The sequence below is a fragment of the Parasteatoda tepidariorum genome, chromosome 4 (assembly GCF_982258835.1).
Source record: "Parasteatoda tepidariorum strain Cologne lab strain chromosome 4, Ptep-v5.0, whole genome shotgun sequence".
Classification (NCBI taxonomy): domain Eukaryota; kingdom Metazoa; phylum Arthropoda; class Arachnida; order Araneae; family Theridiidae; genus Parasteatoda; species Parasteatoda tepidariorum.
This window is the reverse complement of record NC_141758.1, coordinates 1,637,986-1,657,084: the sequence shown is the minus strand read 5'-3', so window position 1 is coordinate 1,657,084 and position 19,099 is coordinate 1,637,986. Positions and strand designations below refer to the sequence as shown.

At 33.0% G+C, this 19,099-nt stretch overlaps 1 protein-coding gene and 1 long non-coding RNA gene across 3 annotated transcripts in view; both read right to left on the bottom strand.

Annotated features, from left to right (window-relative positions):
• Positions 1 to 430: 430 nt before the first annotated feature.
• LOC107437032 (beta-1,3-galactosyltransferase 5) overlaps positions 431 to 19,099 on the bottom strand; it is a 36,947-nt gene continuing 18,278 nt past the window's right edge. For both annotated transcript variants that reach the window (XM_071181569.2, XM_016048896.4), the window contains 6 exons: positions 18,490 to 18,680; positions 16,689 to 16,870; positions 15,860 to 16,196; positions 8,502 to 8,752; positions 6,884 to 7,149; positions 431 to 711 (listed from right to left, as the gene is read on the bottom strand). In XM_071181569.2, coding sequence (XP_071037670.2) covers positions 581 to 711; positions 6,884 to 7,149; positions 8,502 to 8,752; positions 15,860 to 16,196; positions 16,689 to 16,870; positions 18,490 to 18,680 — 1,358 coding nt within the window. In that variant the 3' untranslated portion in view covers positions 431 to 580. The remainder of the gene's footprint in view (positions 712 to 6,883; positions 7,150 to 8,501; positions 8,753 to 15,859; positions 16,197 to 16,688; positions 16,871 to 18,489; positions 18,681 to 19,099) is intronic.
• Positions 12,762 to 15,002, bottom strand: LOC139425717 (uncharacterized). The gene is made up of 3 exons (XR_015432921.1): positions 14,918 to 15,002; positions 14,705 to 14,815; positions 12,762 to 12,901 (listed from the first exon to the last, which is right to left on the bottom strand). It is a non-coding gene; the product is annotated as an uncharacterized LOC139425717 (long non-coding RNA).

Here is a 19,099-nt window from a genome sequence, read left to right as displayed (position 1 = left end):
AATTCTCGGGGGTTGGCGAGCGTTAGCGAGCAGGAGGCGGAGCCTCCTAGTAATATAATAATAATATAAATATTTGTATTGGGATCAGAAATACAGGTCTCTTTTTGAAACTGAAGTGGTAGGCAGCAGAAAGAAATATCCACTGAGTATAAATAATGACTTTTTATGGCATTCATTGGCAAGTTGGAGAGTTTCGATTTTACATTGATTTTGTAACAGATTCACTTGATTGCGAAATTCTAAACTGTTAGCAAAATTAAACACATTAAGCTTACTTTAATTAATTTATTTCTGTCTTTCTAAATAGTGTCCAGAGCTCTGACTTTCGGTTTGGCATTTATACAATATGATCTTGAGAAGGCAAGTTATTGGCTAAGTGTTTCTTTTTCCTAACATGGCTGTGAACGCGTTGAAAAAGATGCCTTTAAAATAATTTATCAACAATCCCATTTATTATATTTATATCCATACATTGTTCATACCAGTGATCACGAGACAAATGTGTTTGTTGGAGAATGGACACACAATAATCCGATAGTCCTTATCACAGAGACTTTCTGTGACGTCATCGTTTCGTATCTTACTTTCTGACGAAGAAAGTCAAATTAAAAACTTCAGTTTGTGGAAAATCGAGAAGAGAAATTCTCGACGACCCCCTCTCTTTACTCTTCATTCGTGAACTGTTTATGGAATCCATCAAATTTTGTCCACCTAAACAGAATAAATAATAATTATAATAATAAAACAACTTCATTCACCCTATTAAAACATATTATCTATGGCATACGCTCTGACATTTGAGGTATTCGCGAATTACTAATTCCAGACCTGTTACATATTTGTTTAAATTAGCTTTGGTAAAGGACAAAAATCTTTTACTTTTAATTTATTGAAATATTAATACATTGTTCACGTCTCACACCACTCACCGTATTTACAACGTATTGTAGCACCTCGATTAACAGAAGTTTCTATTAACCAAGTCTATAACCAAGTCTGTTTTTTTTTCTTCTTCCTTTTTCTGAATAAGCCTTGGAAAAGATCACACTTTTTGGATCGCTGTCCGACTCCACTGCTCCCGAAAGCACTCAACATCCAAGAAATATTTCCACCCTGTGAAGTCTTGTTTCCACCTATTGCAACACCAGGTGCAATGTGTTATCGTTCCGTACTTTTGTAACGATGTACTTTTGCGAGGAAAGGTAACAGAAATATAAATGTAAAATTAACATATTAACGTATATTAAATTTGAAAAATACAATAATTACTTGTGTAATTTTTGAAAATGCATCTTTTAGTTTAATTTTAAAAATAGTTTAAAAAAAATTCTATTTACTTTCTGAAATTTACTACTAGTAGTTGATTTTCTTTTTAAATTTGTTGAGCTGTGAAACACAACTTTATATATGTTTATTTTTATCATTTCACCCGTGTGGTGACCGGATGTGAAAGAATGGTCCCAATGTAGCTCATGCATGTCGTAAAAGGCGACTAAAATGGGTACCCAGTGTCTGGGGGTATAACCGGGTACCCTGCCTCTGGGGATTATATCAGGGTACTGGTCCTCCAGGTAGGGGTTTGGGCATAGGGTTGACACCTCTATCCTGTAAAAATTTCTTGTTACGAAATCCTTAGAAGAAAAATCCCGAATGACTTCATGGAAACGATTTAGAAAACGAAATTTGGATAGGAGAATTGGAAGCTGGAACGTTCTGTCTCTCTATAGAGTCAAAGCTTTGCATTTGCTGTTAGAACAGATGGAACAGTACAATATTGATTTGATTGCCATTCAGAAGGTTGGACGGATTGGCAATGGAGCATTGAATAAAAAGAATCATACTGTTTTTTACAATTGTCACCCCAAAAAACACATTGAGGGCACTGGCTTTATCGTAAGCAAAAGAATACGACACCTGATTTTGGATTTCGAGGCAATCTCTCCGAGATTGTGTAAACTCAGAATTAAGGGAAAGTTCTTTAATTTCAGTATTATCTGTTCTTATGCACCAACTGAAGATAAAACAGAGGAAGAAAAGGAAATTTTCTATGAAAATTTAGACAAAATTTACTACAGTTGTTCAAAATATGATGTAAAAATTATTTTGGCCATATCTAAATGCCAAAGTAGGTAGAGAAAGGGAATTTAAGTTTGTAACTGGTGGATTTAGCTTACATGATGCAACCAATGGTAATGGACACAAATGAATTGATTTTGCAGCTTCACATAATATGACTATAGATAACAAGTCCTTTCCACATAAAAATATTCATAAAGCTACCTGGCGTGCCCCATGTGGCACTTGCGTCAATCAAATTGATCACGTACTAATTGACGCAAGACATTACTCCAACTTAATGGATGCGAGAACTTATCTTGGGGCAAATGCGGATTCAGATCACTTCTTGATTATTGCCAAACAAAACAGATCAAGATTATCAAATGCAAAAAAGTTTAAGGGAGAGACTTTGAGAGAATATGACTGTGATAAACTAAAAAATGAAAGGAAAAGGCTTGAATATTGCGAAAAAGTAAAGGAACAGTTGAATTTAAAGAATTATGATGGTACTGTGGAAAATAAATGGAAATGTATAAAAGACAGCATCTGTTACGCTGCCAATACTGTGATTGGAAAAGTAATTAAGAAACAGGTTAAGGATTGGTATGATATTGATTGCGCCATTGCTAATGATAAAAAGAATGTTGCATATAAACATATGACACAAGCACGCACAAGAAATAGTTCAGAGGAGTACCATAGACGCAGAAAAGAGGTGAAGAAACTCTTTAGGCAAAAGAAAAGGGTCTTTGATGAAGAGTTGTTTAAAGATGTTGAACATCTAAAACCCATTAATGAATGCAGAGCATTCTATCGGAAAATCAACCGCAGTCGATTGGACTTTAAACAGACCTCTAGTCTATGCAAAAACAAAGTTGGTGAAATAATTAGTGATAAACACGACATTCAAAAAAGATGGCATGAACACTATAAAGAACTTCTTAATGAAAATTGTGAGGACGTTGAAATAATTGCACCTGAATTCATAAATGACATCGAAGTTGAGGCTCCAACTATTGAGGAGATCAGGGCAGCAAATAAAAACTTAAAGAATAAGAAGGCTTCGGGACATGTTCTCATTTCAGCAGAACTACTAAAAAATTGTGAACCCACCTAATTGAGAAATTTATTTGAACTTATTACTGACATCTGGCACTCTGAGATTATACCAACAGATTGGAATATTAACATTTTGTGCCCAATTCACAAGAAAGGAGATCCTATGACCTGTGCCAACTATCGTGGCATTAGTCTTCTTTGCATAACTTATAAAATTCTATCAAGAATTTTATATCTCAGGCTGTTACCATTCATTGACTCACAAATAGGAAAATATCAATGTGGATTCCGTGCTGGAAAATCAACTAAAGATCTAATATTTTGTCTCCGTCAGATTTTAGAGAAATCAATGGAATTTAACATTGTAACACATCATCTTTTTATTGATTTCAAGGCTGCTTTTGATAGTATCAATAGAAATTATCTTTTTGAAGCAATGAATACTTTCAAAATATCTTCAAAACTCATTAAGTTGACAAGACTTACATTGAAAGATACAAAGTGAAAGATTAAGTTTCTGGGGTCTCTGTCAGAAAATCTTGACACATTCACAGGTGTTCGACAAGGAGATTCTCTCTCCTGTCTGCTTTTTAATATTGCACTTGAGAGAGTTATTCGTGATTCAGGCATCAATATCAGTGGTCATATTTTTACTAGATCAGTACAATTACTTGCATATGCTGATGATGTTGATATAATTGCTCGTTCCCTTCCTGCCCTGAAAGAGGCATTTCTTGCTCTTGAGTTGGCTGCAAGGCAAATGGGCTTGGTCATAAATGTAGATAAAGCAAAATATATGTTGTTCTCAAGAAACAGAGTCCCAGATCCCTATCTTGAAATAAATTCTTATAGATTTGAAACAGTGAGGAGTTTTACTTACTTAGGATCAATCATTACCATTGACAACAGAATTACTCCTGAAATAAAAAATCTGACTCTATTTGGCGAATAGGGCTGTTTATGGGGCTGAGAAGATTTATTAAATTTAGGTTTCCTTCTAGGAAAGCAAAGTTCTTAATCTACAAAACTCTTGTCCGCCCAGTCTTGACGTACGCCTCTGAAGCTTGGACAATGACAAAACTGGAGGAAAATTGTATCGCAATTTTTGAGAGAAAGATTTTGCGGGGTATACTTGGTGGTGTAAATGAAAACAATAACTGGAGAAGGAGATTTAACTTTGAACTGTACAAGATTTATAAACAACCTGATATTATTAAATACATAAAAATAAATAGAATGAATTGGATTGCCACGTGATTCGAATGAGTGACGACAACACAATAAAAAAGATACTGATTTTAAGACCTACTGGAAAAAGAAAGCGGGGAAGGCCGCGGTTGAGATGGGCTGACTCAGTGGAGTCTGACTTTCTCGTAATTAATGAAAAAAATTGGAGATCAAAGATAAATCGGAAGTCGTCGTGGAGAAATCTTCAGAGGAAGGCATTGGCTCACATTTCGCTGTCTGGCTAACTATGATGATGATTATTTTTATCATTTAAAACACGTTCTGTTGTTTTTTATTTCAAGATATGTAAAATTTGCGAGCAAGGCAAGTTTTTATACTCAGTTTTTATTAACCGAGATTTCCGATATCTGAGGTATTAGTGGTTTCCAATAAGCTATGGTAATCGAGGTTCTACTGTATCTTCATTCTCTGCTCCCCCCAACTCCCGAATGATAGATCGAAGAAAATTGTCTCTCTGTGAACCTTATGAGAAAAAATTGCTTCGTGACTTGTTACACCAATGATATTCACGATTTTCTTAATCAACTGAAGGTAAAATATCACCCATGAGATTTGTGTTTCCTGATATGGGAGGAAAGCGTTAATATGGAAAGTGTGTTTGCAGTACCACGTTTCTCATGTTGCATCAATAGTAATTATCCCCATATCAGATTTATAAATTTTACCCATTGAATGGAGAGATAGCCTGGTGGGCAGGGAGCAGGAATCACGTTCGTGAGAATGGGAGTTCGAATCCAGCGGGCCGAAGATTCCCCGTGTAGTAAGTGGTGACTGGGGTACATTAAGTTTGTTGGGTCATAAAGTCCTCCATGTTCCTATAACAAATTATTCCTCTGAGGTTACTGAATCGGAGATGGATTGTTCTCTGGTTTACGATCTGTGAATGAATGGATGGATGTGTGAATGGGTCCACCCTATAAAACGAGTGTGACGTATGGATGTAGCAGAAGTCGAATTCTTGGCCGTAGATGGCGCCACTGGAAACCAAAAACAATAGCATCTCTTCTGCCTTAATAACCGACGACAACAACCTTAACAGCAACCCATTAAAGAATTTCATTTTTTAAGATACTTCTACTCAATTCTGGACAAAGGAAAGCACATAAAAAAATTTTGTCAGACCATTTCATTGCAAATAGTTTTACAAATCAGCGGAACTCTCTTTTATTCACCTATTCTACCCCCCAATAATTATGATCGTCTTACCTTCTTTGCCACAAGCGTTCGTACTTTTTTCGCGTAGAAAACCAGTTGTTCAGTTAAACAATGTGGCTTTTGTTTAGAAAACATTTGCAAAGCAACATTACAATCTTCCACGACTTTCCAATATATTGGTATTCGGTAGCTACATTAGTATACTAGCCCAACAATAAATGACCGTACTACAGTCTGTCTATGAAAGGAACTCCCCTTGCCATTCTTCTGCTGCTGTGGCGGTGACTATGGTTACGAGGCTTACCTAATTCCAGTAGGTGTGTTAAGTCAATATTTAGGACAAGTTTTGGCTCGAGTCAGAGGAAGGGAATCAGAGGAAAGAGAAGCTCCCCTCTTTGAAACGTGCTGCTTCTTGTTTCCATAGCAGCAAACGACCTCAGACTTTGTTGCAAGGGGAGTTCTTTCTACAGATAAACTATACTTACTCTATTTTGCAATCACGAAGAAGGAATAACTTTATACCCTAACCAACTTTTTTTCGAAGAAATATACTGTTTAATTGACAGACAGAACTGTCAAAAAATTACTATTCCATGCACCATACCTTAATCCATTTATTTCCCCCCATTTGTTTGAATGGGCAATAAGCAGTACTCAATGATATTTCACCAGGACTAAACATTTGTCCGAATAGGAGTTCAGGAAAAAGAAGAAACAGTAATAGCTATGAATTTTTTGGGAAGGTGAACAGGTATTTTATAAACTTTTCAAAGAAACCACACCTCGATCCAGAAGACAAGGGATTTCCTGGATCAAGTATTGGAAGAAATTTTCCTACGCGGAGGACTTTTTTTCCGGAACTAACCCGCATTTGTGTTACATGGAGAGGAAAAAAACTGAGAGTATTTTACGTCAGCACTGTGGTCGGTGTAAACCAGATGCGGAATTCGTATCAACCCGTCATCTCTGGGATTCGAACCCGGTTCACTCAGGTTTTGAGGAATGAAAATTTAAAAATACTACTTCTTGATTCTATTCAAGCGGATAAAAAGTGGCCCCAAACTTTTGACAGCCCATATACCTATGGGCTATTAGAACCCTATTTTTCAAACTGCATTTACTCCCATATTTCTTTTACAAAATTCTAGTAAGTCCGAAAAAGGTATGTTAAGAGAATGCGCGGTTCTGTTACATTAATTAATAATTTGTACTAATTAACTTGTTTGAGGTCAATCTTTTAAATAATTTAGATAGGAAGGCGAAAATCATTCATTCGGACAAAAATTACTCAGAGTTTCTCCTGATTTGGATTATGTGAATACAACCTACTCAGTTTCAAAAATAATGCTAGATAACTGATTACCTGGTATGTTAAGAATTTTGTTAAAAAAGTCGTCGTTTATATCGAAAAGAATTCTTCCACTGTTTCTGTTGGGGAATAAGAACAAATCCTCGAAGTGTGAGTCTTCACTTTCCAGGGATTCGAATAAGTTGAGATCCGGGAACATGAAATCGTAGAAGCTGGGTAATCCGAAAGAGTCGAATATATTTCCGAATAAGCTTCTGGTCATTTCATTCCAGATTTGTTCGATTTCATCAGGCGTTACACTGTGGGCTGTGGCATATGTGCTGAAATCATAAAATTTCTAGTTGATTAAAAAAGGACAAAACAACTTTAAACGTTTTAGAACAAATAGCCAGTTTTTAATATTAAATCTTTCTTTAAAGCTCATCCAACTAAGATGTCTTATAAATACGACACATAACTTAATAACGTTAAATTATGCTCTCTGTTACATTCATCGACTGAATAAGAAATCTAGGAATTGAATGAAAGCTAAGAATTTTCCTGATTACAATCTAAGTACATATCAGTGTTTATTTTAAGGCTCTTTGTGAACATCTTCTATTTTATTTAGATGCAAGATAATTTATTTATTTATTTTATTTATTCATTTTTTTTGGTCCGTAAAGGAAATAATTTTAAAACTATTCAAGTGGTCTCAAAATTAGCAAAACATTTTGATTTCGCACTTCAAAAAACACCTTAATATTTAGAGCTATTTCTGATGAATATTTCATAATTCCCATAAGATTCCTATTCTCTATTAATAAAGAAAAAAAAGAGAAATTTTTCTAGAATACATGAATGGTTTAATGCACTCATATCTACCAACAATTCTGGTAATTCAAAGAAAAATCACCATTCTATTTGGAGAGAATTCCCAGGGTGGGCCCGTATCTTCCTCTAAATTCTCTTCCAACACGTACTATTTTCGACACTTGTGCGTCAGTTCCTTTCCTGGATAGAAAGAAAACCTGTCTCCTTCCATCTCAATAACTGCATCACCTTTTTTCCTTGTTGTTAAAGAAGAAGAATTCATACTTTAACATGGGAACACCTAAATATAGGAGATGCCCAATCATCGATCGATATTTATGTATTTTATAATACTATCTGGTACTCTGCAGATTAAATGCAGCTCAAACTTACATCTTCTTCCCTAAACGTTGCTGGTTGCTATCTAACCATTGAATGTTCCGCTGAATGAATGCCAGTTGAATGTTCCGTTCGAAAATGGAACTGAAATATTTTTTTCAGTTTTGATCAGAGTCTCTGATCCAGATGTAGGTAATATGCAATGATCGAAAATAAAATGGTTGGATAGAAAGAGAAAATGGTTTAGAATAATAAATGAACAGTTTTTTTTTCCGGGTTTACTCTTTCAGTCTTCAACTTTTCATACTTTTCTCGAGAGCAAGTATTTCTTTCGAAGAATGATAAAAAATTATCATATATATTTGTATTTTGTTAAAGGCTTAAAGCTTAAGATAACTACGGAAAAAAAAGAACGTCGGTGACATTCTCATTACGTATTCAGACAGACTGGTGCAAGATTTGCAATAGAAAGCTTTTGGTTGCCCCTAAAAATTGTCATCCACACTATTATTTTTTCAGAGACATGAGATAAAAGGTGTACCTGTAGGTGTCCCAGGAAATAGGTTTGGGTGGATCCTTGTAGAGGAAAGTGGGTTCGTGGAAGAGCATGGCATCAATGTCTTCGGCGCAAAGACCTGTCACGAATATGTCTTCGAGGGAGAGGAATGGTTTCACTGTTTTGGATGCTTCGTACAGCTGAGAGGCTGTATTGCCTGTACTCATGTACGCAGATCCAGATGCGTAAGGTGGAAACTTCTGTTTGGGAAAATCTTCTTCCGAAATGTAGTACTTCTGCAACAGAAAATCATCTATGTTCAGGTGATCACAAAGAATGACAGCAATAAGAACGATTTTATCAATATATCACACCGGAAATAAATCTTCTTAATAAATAAAAAAACACTGATTAGTTATCATACGACACATCTATTAACACTATTACAAAACCTATAGAGATATCCAAGACAGACGCTGAACTATATCACTTCAGTGGAATAAATAAATCAATTGGGTACTTGTATTTCAAGAAGAAGAAGATCACAATACCAACCACCCACACACGTGACCTTCAGTGCCAGCTGTTCGTTTATAAGCAAAATAGCGTGTTAAAGTTGAGTCAAGTTTCTCCACATAAGTTAGAACGTTAATTAACGCTATATTAATTCAATACAGCTTCGTATCACTCATGAAATTCGTTGAAATATAATTCTTTCTCGTCCACGTCTTTAATTTATTATTCGTTTATGTATTTTATTGTTATTTGGATATATTTTTGTTTAGTGTATCTGACAACTTCCTATGCACAATTAGTTTGTTTATGCTCTACATGGCTTCATGCCTGTCAGTGTGAAGAAATAAATATATATTGAGAATATTGAAATCCTTGTGAAAGAATATAAAATATGTCACTTAAGACAATTGATACTTGAAGGACTTCACTTACTCGAAACAGAATGGAAAGAACAGTTGCTAACGCAAACAAAAGCTACGTTTCAACAACCAATCAGGAGAGAGATGTTCACACTAAGTCCCTTGCAGATATCCTATTGACGTTATCAATATTCTTATTGGACGATTCATATTCCGATCCCAATAGAAACATATTCTCATTAATTGCAGTCATCTATGAATTTCCCGGGGAGTGATGCCAGCTTTGACATCTCTAATAAAACCCAGTTATATTAATAATAGCAATCTCGAAAAAAAAAAGTAATTAATTTGAGATCTTTTACTACCGAAACTTCTACTTTAAGAGTTAAAAGCAATCGAAAATCGCGTAATTGGTGGACAAAATCACGTGACTGAAAAGGGGGCGTGGCTTTATGTGACGTTGCCCCGCACAAAGCACTGCTGTGTTTTTGCTCGTCATGTGTTACTTTCATTAAACCATTTAATAGTGTTTATTAATTTGCTGTTTATCTGCAAACAATTTATTTATTTTACTTTAATGAATTGCATTTGACTCAAATCAAAAGATTTAAGAAAATGACGACAGCAAGGTCACCACGGGCGACTACAAATGCAAAAAAAGTGCTTATTAAAAAAATTCAAAAATTTATTAAAAGAAATTAATATTAGCAACTTATTTTTTTATTGAAATATGAATAATTTGAAATGTAAGTCATAGTGGTAGATACGGTTGAATAATTAAATATACGATAAATTAATAATTAATTAGAATATTAATATTAATTATAATAATAATAATTAATTATAATATTAATATTAATTATAATAATAATAATTAATTATAATATTAATATTAATTATAATAATAATAATTAATTATAAGATCAATAATAATATAATAATAATTTATCATAATAATAATATAATAATAATAATTTATAATAATAATAATATAATAATAATTTATCATAATAATAATTTATCATAATTTATAATAATAATAATAATTAATAGCAATATTGGAAAGATATAATAAATAAATAAAAATGAATCGAGTTTTTACCACTTTTTACATTCATAGTCGACATCCTCGCGACAGTGGAACAAGAATTCGTATAAAGTCGGTTCGATAAATCTGCTTAGAAAAAACATCATATCGATGTTTACTTTTATAAGACAACATAATCTTATTTTATGGGAGTAGAAATAAAAAGCGAAAAGGTAAGTTATTACTTTCATTTTTATCAAGTAAAAAAGTTTTTCTTTAAAATCATACTTACGACTGCTGTTAAGAAAGTACTTTTTTTAATAAGCGTGAAACAAATTTTACATAATCGAATTGTTAAGTTTATTTTCATTCATTATTTAATCAGTTTTCCTATTTGTTTTGTTTTGTAGCGTAACTACCACTACAAATGTTAAATACCAAATCACTAGAGTATAAGACATGTGAAGTGTATATAATTTTGCGCATTTATTATGTATTTCTCTTAGGCAATGTGGCTTCTGTGCACCTGAGAAGCTCGGGGGTAATACTTCGAAGGGAGGCGAGGCAGTCTGCCACAAAACCTCTTCTCTCTTTTAAACTTGTTTGTTCAATCTCACTACTTAATTTTAATTTTCTCTCAGTAAAAGATACTGAACCCCAACTTTCACCTTTCAGTTGCGCTTCGGCGATTTATTTCCTTTCAGATGAATTAGTTAGAGCTCCTAGCGGGGCTGATGCTAAGATAACCATCACATATGAGTATAAACTAACTTGAAGTACCTTCTGATAGATGAAGGTTGATAGAGTCGATAATTAAATCCCCTCAATGCAGACGTCATATGAACTCGCCAACATGGTGGATGATTAAAATAGTTGATTTGCTTAATATAAACTGATCAAAGGAAAATCGGGTGAAGTTAAAAAAGTCTCCCGTACAATAAACAAATATTCAGAACAACAACAAAAAACATTTGAGCGAAATGTTACAAAAAAAGGGAAGAAAATATTGTTTAAGATTTTAAATCATTAATAGAAGCGCCACCTTTATTTTTCTTTAGATTTATTTGTTTTAAAATTTCACTTTAGGTTGCGTGGCAACCAGATATAGTTTTTTTTTGTTGTAATTTTGGCAAAGAACTTATACGCTTTGCGTAAAGAAGGGAAACTTCCTATACTATCAATGCTAAAGGCCTGGTTTCTTAGGACAGGACGCCGTCAGCTGGAAATCAGCGCTAACCTCTGATTGGTCCATTTGTGAGTTTGATAGTATACGTCATCGAACGCTCATCTTGAACTACCACTGCCGTCCAACTCAACTGCAGTTGGATTACAACGTGACGTTAGCCACAGAAGCAATGGCGGACAACATCCAACAGCACATTGAAATCAGCCAAGATTTTGATTTTGACATTAAACATAGCTTCTTCATTAAACACAGCACTCTTCATTTAGCTCATCTATAATGTGCTTTTTCTTGGACAAAGTCATTATTTGCTCTCTAAAACACTGGTCGACAGTAACAAAATCAATATAAATTCAAAATAAATATTTGTTTACGTTATTAACGCATGCGCAATGAGAGATAATGTCTGCGTTGGACCAACTGCTCACGCTGAGCTAACAAAAAAGTATTTTTTTGGCGTCAGCTCTACGTCAACTTTCCGCTGACGCCCAGATAAGGCGCTAGTTCTAAGAAACCAGGCCTTGAGCTAACAAACCAGTATTTTGTTGGCGTCAGCGGGACGTTGACGTCCCGCTGACGCCCAGATAAGGCGCTTGTCCTAAGAAACCAGACCTTAAGTCGTAAGGATCTTTCCCCCAACTTGGGCGCTGAAGGTGCAATGCAGGAAAGCTACCGTCAAGAGCGATTGAAGAACAGGTGCAGATCATTTGATTTTCTCCCTTAATTATAATCGGATTCGATTTTGCTTTTAAATTTTTTTCAGTTCACAAATTTAGCAGGATTATAATTTATTTTATAGTAGTAAATATTTATTTAACAAAAGTAATTTTTATTAAAAAATAAAAATTCATTGAAACTTTAAAAAATTGAGTAGAATTCATTTCCCCTTGAAAAAAAAACATTTTCGATTTGTAAATTTTTCCATGTGTGTATATATGTAAGAAATGTGCTATATATATTTAAAATGTTTTAATTATATATACTTAGAGTTTTAAAAAAATAAACGAGACACTTTTCGCAGAATTTGTTTTATCTTTATTAAACTTATCTCAAAAAATTCTTTTTGGTTATATATTTCAAGAACATACTTTTCAATAAAATAAAAATTACACAAATAAAATTGCATACATTTTATACAATAAATAAATATTTGAGCAAATTCATGAAATAAAATAACATAAAATTAAAAAGATGCAATATTGGTTCATTGGAACTGCACTGGGAATAAGTCTGCATTATTTCTGATACATAATCTTTAATTTTAAAATGTCTTGAAGACAATCTACATCTGTTGTGTAGTCTGTCAGTATCAACATTCCGTAGCGATACAATTTTGCTGGCCTCTAATCATTTCTTGCACCTAATATTATAAAAAAAAAATCACACAGTAAGATTAAAGTGCTAATATGACATAAGAATGCTGTCTAATTCGACAACGGAACTTAAAATGTATGGCATTAATAAATTATATGTATTATTTTTCTTAAGTATTAATATTTTATTAAATAGTTTTAAAAAAGCAGGCAGTGTTTAAGGAAAATATTTAGAAAGGAAATTTAATAACAAAACTATTCATTGGGTGATTAAGTAACAAAATCAATTAAATTTATGTTTTACTGGCAGTATCATCTTCATAGCATGCAGGGGCCCCGGGCACAAAAATATTTTAAACCTATAATGTGTCGTAATGTTTAAAAACAAACGAAAAAACTTCACATACAAAATATAAATCATTTTTAAGATACAGTCCCTGGCCAAATTATTAGACGCACTTTAAGATTCTATGTAAAATTATAATTATCAGGTAATACTATACAGCTTTATTGTTTTTACGTAGCTGAAACCGGTTTCCACTTCTTTACGTTAGTGTATCAGTTGGTCAACATTGAAATGAAATACGTCAAAAATAAATACAAATAGGAGGTGAATGAAAAATCTCCTGAATAAAAATCCATTTGTATGTTTAATTATAAAAATATTAACACGTATATTAATACTTTTATAATTAAATACATTATATTAATAAATTAAAGCATATGTTTAATTATAAAAGTAATGTAAACTCGTGCAAATCATGTCATTATTAAAAAACTACAGTGCGTCTATTAATTTGACCTAATTATTATAGTATAATAATATAGTACCTGATACAATAAATAATTTGTATTTTTATTACATTTTGTCGAATTTATATTACATATCGCCTAATTTAACCAATTGATACACAAACGTAAACAAGTACAAACCGGTTTCAGTAGCGTAAATACAATAAATCTGAGTAATTAAGATTTTACATAGAATCTTAGAGTGGGTCTAACAATTTGGCAAGGGACTGTATAGTGCAATAATTTTAACTAATTTTGATTACCACAAAAACTCAAATAAAGTACTTTTAAGCTATGCATAGTTTTAAAAAAATTGATACGCTAACCAGTTGTAATCCTCATATAATAAAATAAGAAAAATAGTTTTCGGTTGACTTTTTAAGTTTTCTTGGTGATAAACTACTCCAATTATTGGTGTTTGATAAGCAATCACCATTTGAAGAAGAAAAAAAATGCATACTTTATATAAAAAAAATTAAAAATATATAAGGTAATGTTTTTAGTCTTAAATTCTTTTTAATGCAATTTTTCACAAAAGTACGATTCTCTTGGGCCCCCTGAGAAAATGGGGTCCCCGGGCATTGCCCTGTGTGCTTATAAGTAAAGACGGTACTGTTTACTGGACATTTAGAGCTAACAGATAAAAAAAATATATATATAACTACTATAAACCACTCTATAAATATTATATGAATAAAAAGTAACACTTTTTACACTTAACACTATTTAAATAATTTCATATATGTAATGAACTTACAAAAATTTAAAATGTCAGATTTATAGATCTTTTTCACATTTCTTGAAAAACATTTAAATTTTTACTTAGTTATATGCATAAATTTCATTTGTAAATATTTAATTCCGACCAAAAAAGATAAACGCACTTATGGAATTATATAGAATTTAAAAACCAAATAAAATTAAATTAAAGTCAGGCACTATAAATTAGTCACACATTTAGTTACAATTCTAAGTCAGTCTTATCTAATAGGTTCATATAATCAATCATTGAAAAATAATTTACCGAAATCTTCGAAAATGCTTAACTATTTACTTACATTTCGATATTTTGAAGAAAGCGAAACAATTTCAAATTTGGATAACTCGCTCTATTTACATTGCAGTAAGCACATCTATCATAATTCTTTGCTTTGCGCACAGAAGAATCACTGAAAAATACTGAAAGAAAAAAAGAGGATTACAATCTTTATCAAAACTGAAAACAAGGCGAAAAAAATCAACAGAAGATAGGTTATACAAAGCGCACTTACTTGTGAGGGATAATTGTCAAATTAACGTCCGCCATTGATTGATTTCTCATGTGCTTCTCTCCAAACTCTCCTTCCAAAACTAAGGATGATATTGCGCATGCGCCCCTGGAGACAAACTTCTCTGCCGTACACGAAGCGCTGGCATTGTGCCAAATTTTGTTACGACTTTCGCGAACTTCCCATCTTTATACTTATACAATCTTTGATTTAGGTTTATATTTTTTAGAATCCGTTTATGATGCTAAATTATTAGTTATTAAAAGATTAAAGTTTTATATTTGTTGTCATTCATCTGTAGAACTTGTAGTTCATTTGATTGATTTTATTTAAAAGGTGTCCACATTATTTATTTCAACTTATTAACGACAAAAATAATGAATAAAAATTGATATAAATAAATAAACAGTATGTAATCAACTAGTGGAATCTGTTCATCGAATTCCATCTCAAATAAAATTCTAGAGGCGGTTTAATATAGCGTAACTACCACTACAAGTATTAAATACCAAATCACTAGTATATAAGACACATTAACTTGATTCCATCTTTAGGTACCTTTTGATAGATAAAAATTGACATAGTCGATAATTAAATCCCTACAATTTCTTGATATTAGTGAAGCATCATGACGGTATAATGCGTCTTGTTGTTTCTAATGCCGTTTGGCAATATCAGCAAACCTACTTGGTGAAGCCAAGCGAAATTAAGTCAGAGGGTGCATTCCTTGTTTTTCAGTGGCGTCATCTATAGCCAAGAATACGACTTTTATATGTACTTTTCAATTATTTTGATGTAATGGTGTAAAAAATAATTTTAAATCAAATTTATAATCCACTCCGAAAAAATCTATGATCTGGTGGTAGACAAATTTTTAATCGTAATTCATTATTATATTTACTTCCCCTGTGACATGTTGCCCCTAGAGACAGCAGAGAAACCAACCTCATCCGGACTTCTGTAAGGAAGAGCTTCTTTGTGAACATAACCACTGATAAACTTGTCCTGTGATTGGTAAGGATCTTTCTGGAGGATCTTTGCTATCTCGTGAAGATTGACAAAAGTATCATCGTCTGCCTTCAGAAAATACTGGGCGTGTGCGCAGTACTTGCTAACCCACTTCAGCATGAGGACACTCTTCGTCGTCAGATTGCGGTACGTGTCCTCAAAGTTAGCCTGTATGATGTCCCCGTGGGTGACGCTCTCTTGCTCGATGAGTTCAGTCTCTGTGGCATTCGGGGTGGTCCCCAACACGAAACCCAAACGCAGGGGACCAAAAGGTCTGAAAAAAGAAAATAACATTACTTGAAAAATAAAATGTCGAATGAATTTTCTGCTTTATGCAGCTTTAAGTTCAACATTTATGAAATATAAGTACATATTTACACTGATTTATGTACTCACGATGTAACGACCTCACATTATAACCTCCTCTTTCGTTCGAACCACAGAGGTCGTTACGTCATATTACTATCAATCTTAATCATTTTGGAAAAAAGTTCGTTCCGTTCAGAAACGTTCTTTCAGAATGAGTTAAAAACTTTTAAGTTATTATGACACTTATCAGCAAGTTTTTAAAAACATTTGTGCTTTCTGAACATTTGGTCCATGATGAGTTAAGGTTAATATTTGAACTAGTACTTGTTCACTAATTTTTTGAGGGACTCAAATTATGTTTTAAACTTATGTTTTCTTTTTTACAGTTTTTTTCTATGTTTCGGAATTTAAATTTTTTTCCTCGATCATTTTTGGACTAATTATTTAGAAAGCTTACTCTTGGGCAATGGATCCCCATGTTTTCCTGATGACCTTCCTGTGCTCAAAGTGACTAGTAGCCGAGGGTACAAGTATCAACAGCTTGACTTCTGGATCTTTGATGTAAGCGTTGGTGTTCGGTAAATTCACAGTTTCACACAATCTTGTAGGGTTGATTAAGAAATCAAGGTGCCACGGACCCTGAAAGTGACAAAAATGAATTACAAAGAATGCGAGCTAATTAGTCTGAAATGGAACAATTATATTGAAACTGTGAAAGTCATTAAGAAATCAGGTCAACATTAGCAATAATAAAAAGCAGCACAACAAGATCAATAGTGAAAAAAAGACGACATTATTGGAACTCATTTGAAATTGATTGCTTCAAGCAGAATTTTTGTGTGAAACACAGCTGTGGGAAAATATAATTCGTAGTTTTTCTTAAAGAAGTTGGACCATTCGTTACGGGAGAAGAAATTAAAGAAATTTTTAATCCTAGCATAAACTAAAGAATTTCCTCCATTATTTCTCTGATGTCTTTGTATGGAAAATGGTCAGACGGATAAATTAGATATCTGCAAACGACGTCACGCGTGGGTAAATCAAGCCACGATTCAGCAACCAATCAGGTTCGACGCACACGCATGACACGCACGCAAGCCAATCAAAACTTATCACCCATGCTCGACCGTTCAATGTCTGCGATATTTTTCTTCTTCAGTTGCAAGCAACTAATTGGGCATGGGGTGTTAATGTTACAGCTATTAGGCTTGGTTTATAATCCCTCTGAATCAATTTCCGCCTCAGATTTAATTGGATATCTGCCAGTAACAATATGTGTGAGATGATCCAAATTGGCTGCTGAATTGAGACATACGCAAATTTATCCTCGCGTGACGTTGTTTGCATCCAATTGTTTAGTTGGATGTCCTTTTTTATAAAATTTGGATCCTCAAAACTAATAATCCCAAGAAACTGAAGCGTGAAGGTAATGATGGTGTTTTCAGTATGAATGTAACCAACAACAATCTCGAGCTGCTTACTTCCGGTTAGAAAGTACGCAGCTGCTTCCTACAACTTATTCTGCAAGGCGATATTTAAAAAAAAAAAAAAAAATAATATAATTTATGAGATCATATCTGCTGTATTTCATAAGATATAAATGATATTAAGTAATTCTGGTGTGTTTGAAGGGAAAAATTGTTTTATTTATTTAGAGATGTACTGTTAAAAAATGTGACTCGGTTGCCTGATTTAGAAAGAAGTCACTTTTTTGGGAGTTCTGATTTGGCCTCTTTTTACTTGCTTGTTACTGTTTACTCTTCGCTCAAGTTGTTAATCATCATACATTAGTGTTAGCATATTGTTCGAGCAGCGAAATTAAGTTCATTTTAGAAATTATCATTTAGGTTTAAATTTCGAAGTTGGCATATTGTTAACAAGGTAAGAAGTGGTCTATATCGATTCTTATTTTCAAATGACAATTCTTACGTCTTGAAATGACAGATCTTCAAATGACGATTCTTCTTTTAAACACAAATAATAAATCAGGTAACAAATATACTTATACTAAGTAACACTACTCAAGAGAGTCTCAAAACATCATGTTGTGAGCCAAATGGCTTCAAAACACACCAAAAATAGTGACCCGGAAGTATAGGGATTAATGGAGCTTGCAGCGCTTCCTACTGTAGAAAACACCATCCATGTGCACTTGATAATATAAACACTTCCTTTGTAATGCAATGTAATGTAAAGAAGAAGAAAAGAAGGTGGTTGTTAAAGTGTTTTATATTTCTCTCACTTAAAGAAAGACTCACTTTGTCGTCAAAGAGGTGATCTGCCAGCCTATTAAGGCCAATCTCCTTTCCATCATAGATTCGAACTTCATCAATATCTTCCACTCTGTACTTTCTCTCTAAAGGATACAAGAATTCAATGGTGAGGACAACGCATAGACCTATCAAGATAGTCGCTAGAATGCAGGTGAGAAGTGTTCTCGAACAGATTTCTGCAAGGAGAGAATAAATTTTGTTGAATATAATGGTTCGTTTAAAGAGACAAAAGATTTTCAAAATTTTGTTTTGGAATTATCAAGCGATTGGTTTGAAATTTTTTCAGCACAAGTCTTTATTGTTAAAAACAATTTATATGCAACATTTCAAAAAGATATCTTAAGACATTAAAATTCAGAATTTATATTGTTATTATATATTATTCCTCGCGCCTGAAATTTTGCTAAAATGACATAATTCTTTCAAAATATTATATATTAGGTAACATAAAGAAATAGTTGAGAGTATTTTTTATATTTTTTACTATAGGAACAAATAACTGTAAAAAAGCAGTCAAGAACCAGCATTTTTAGAAAAAAAATCATTAGATCATAATAAAAGATCATACATAAATTAAATACTACATACTAAATTT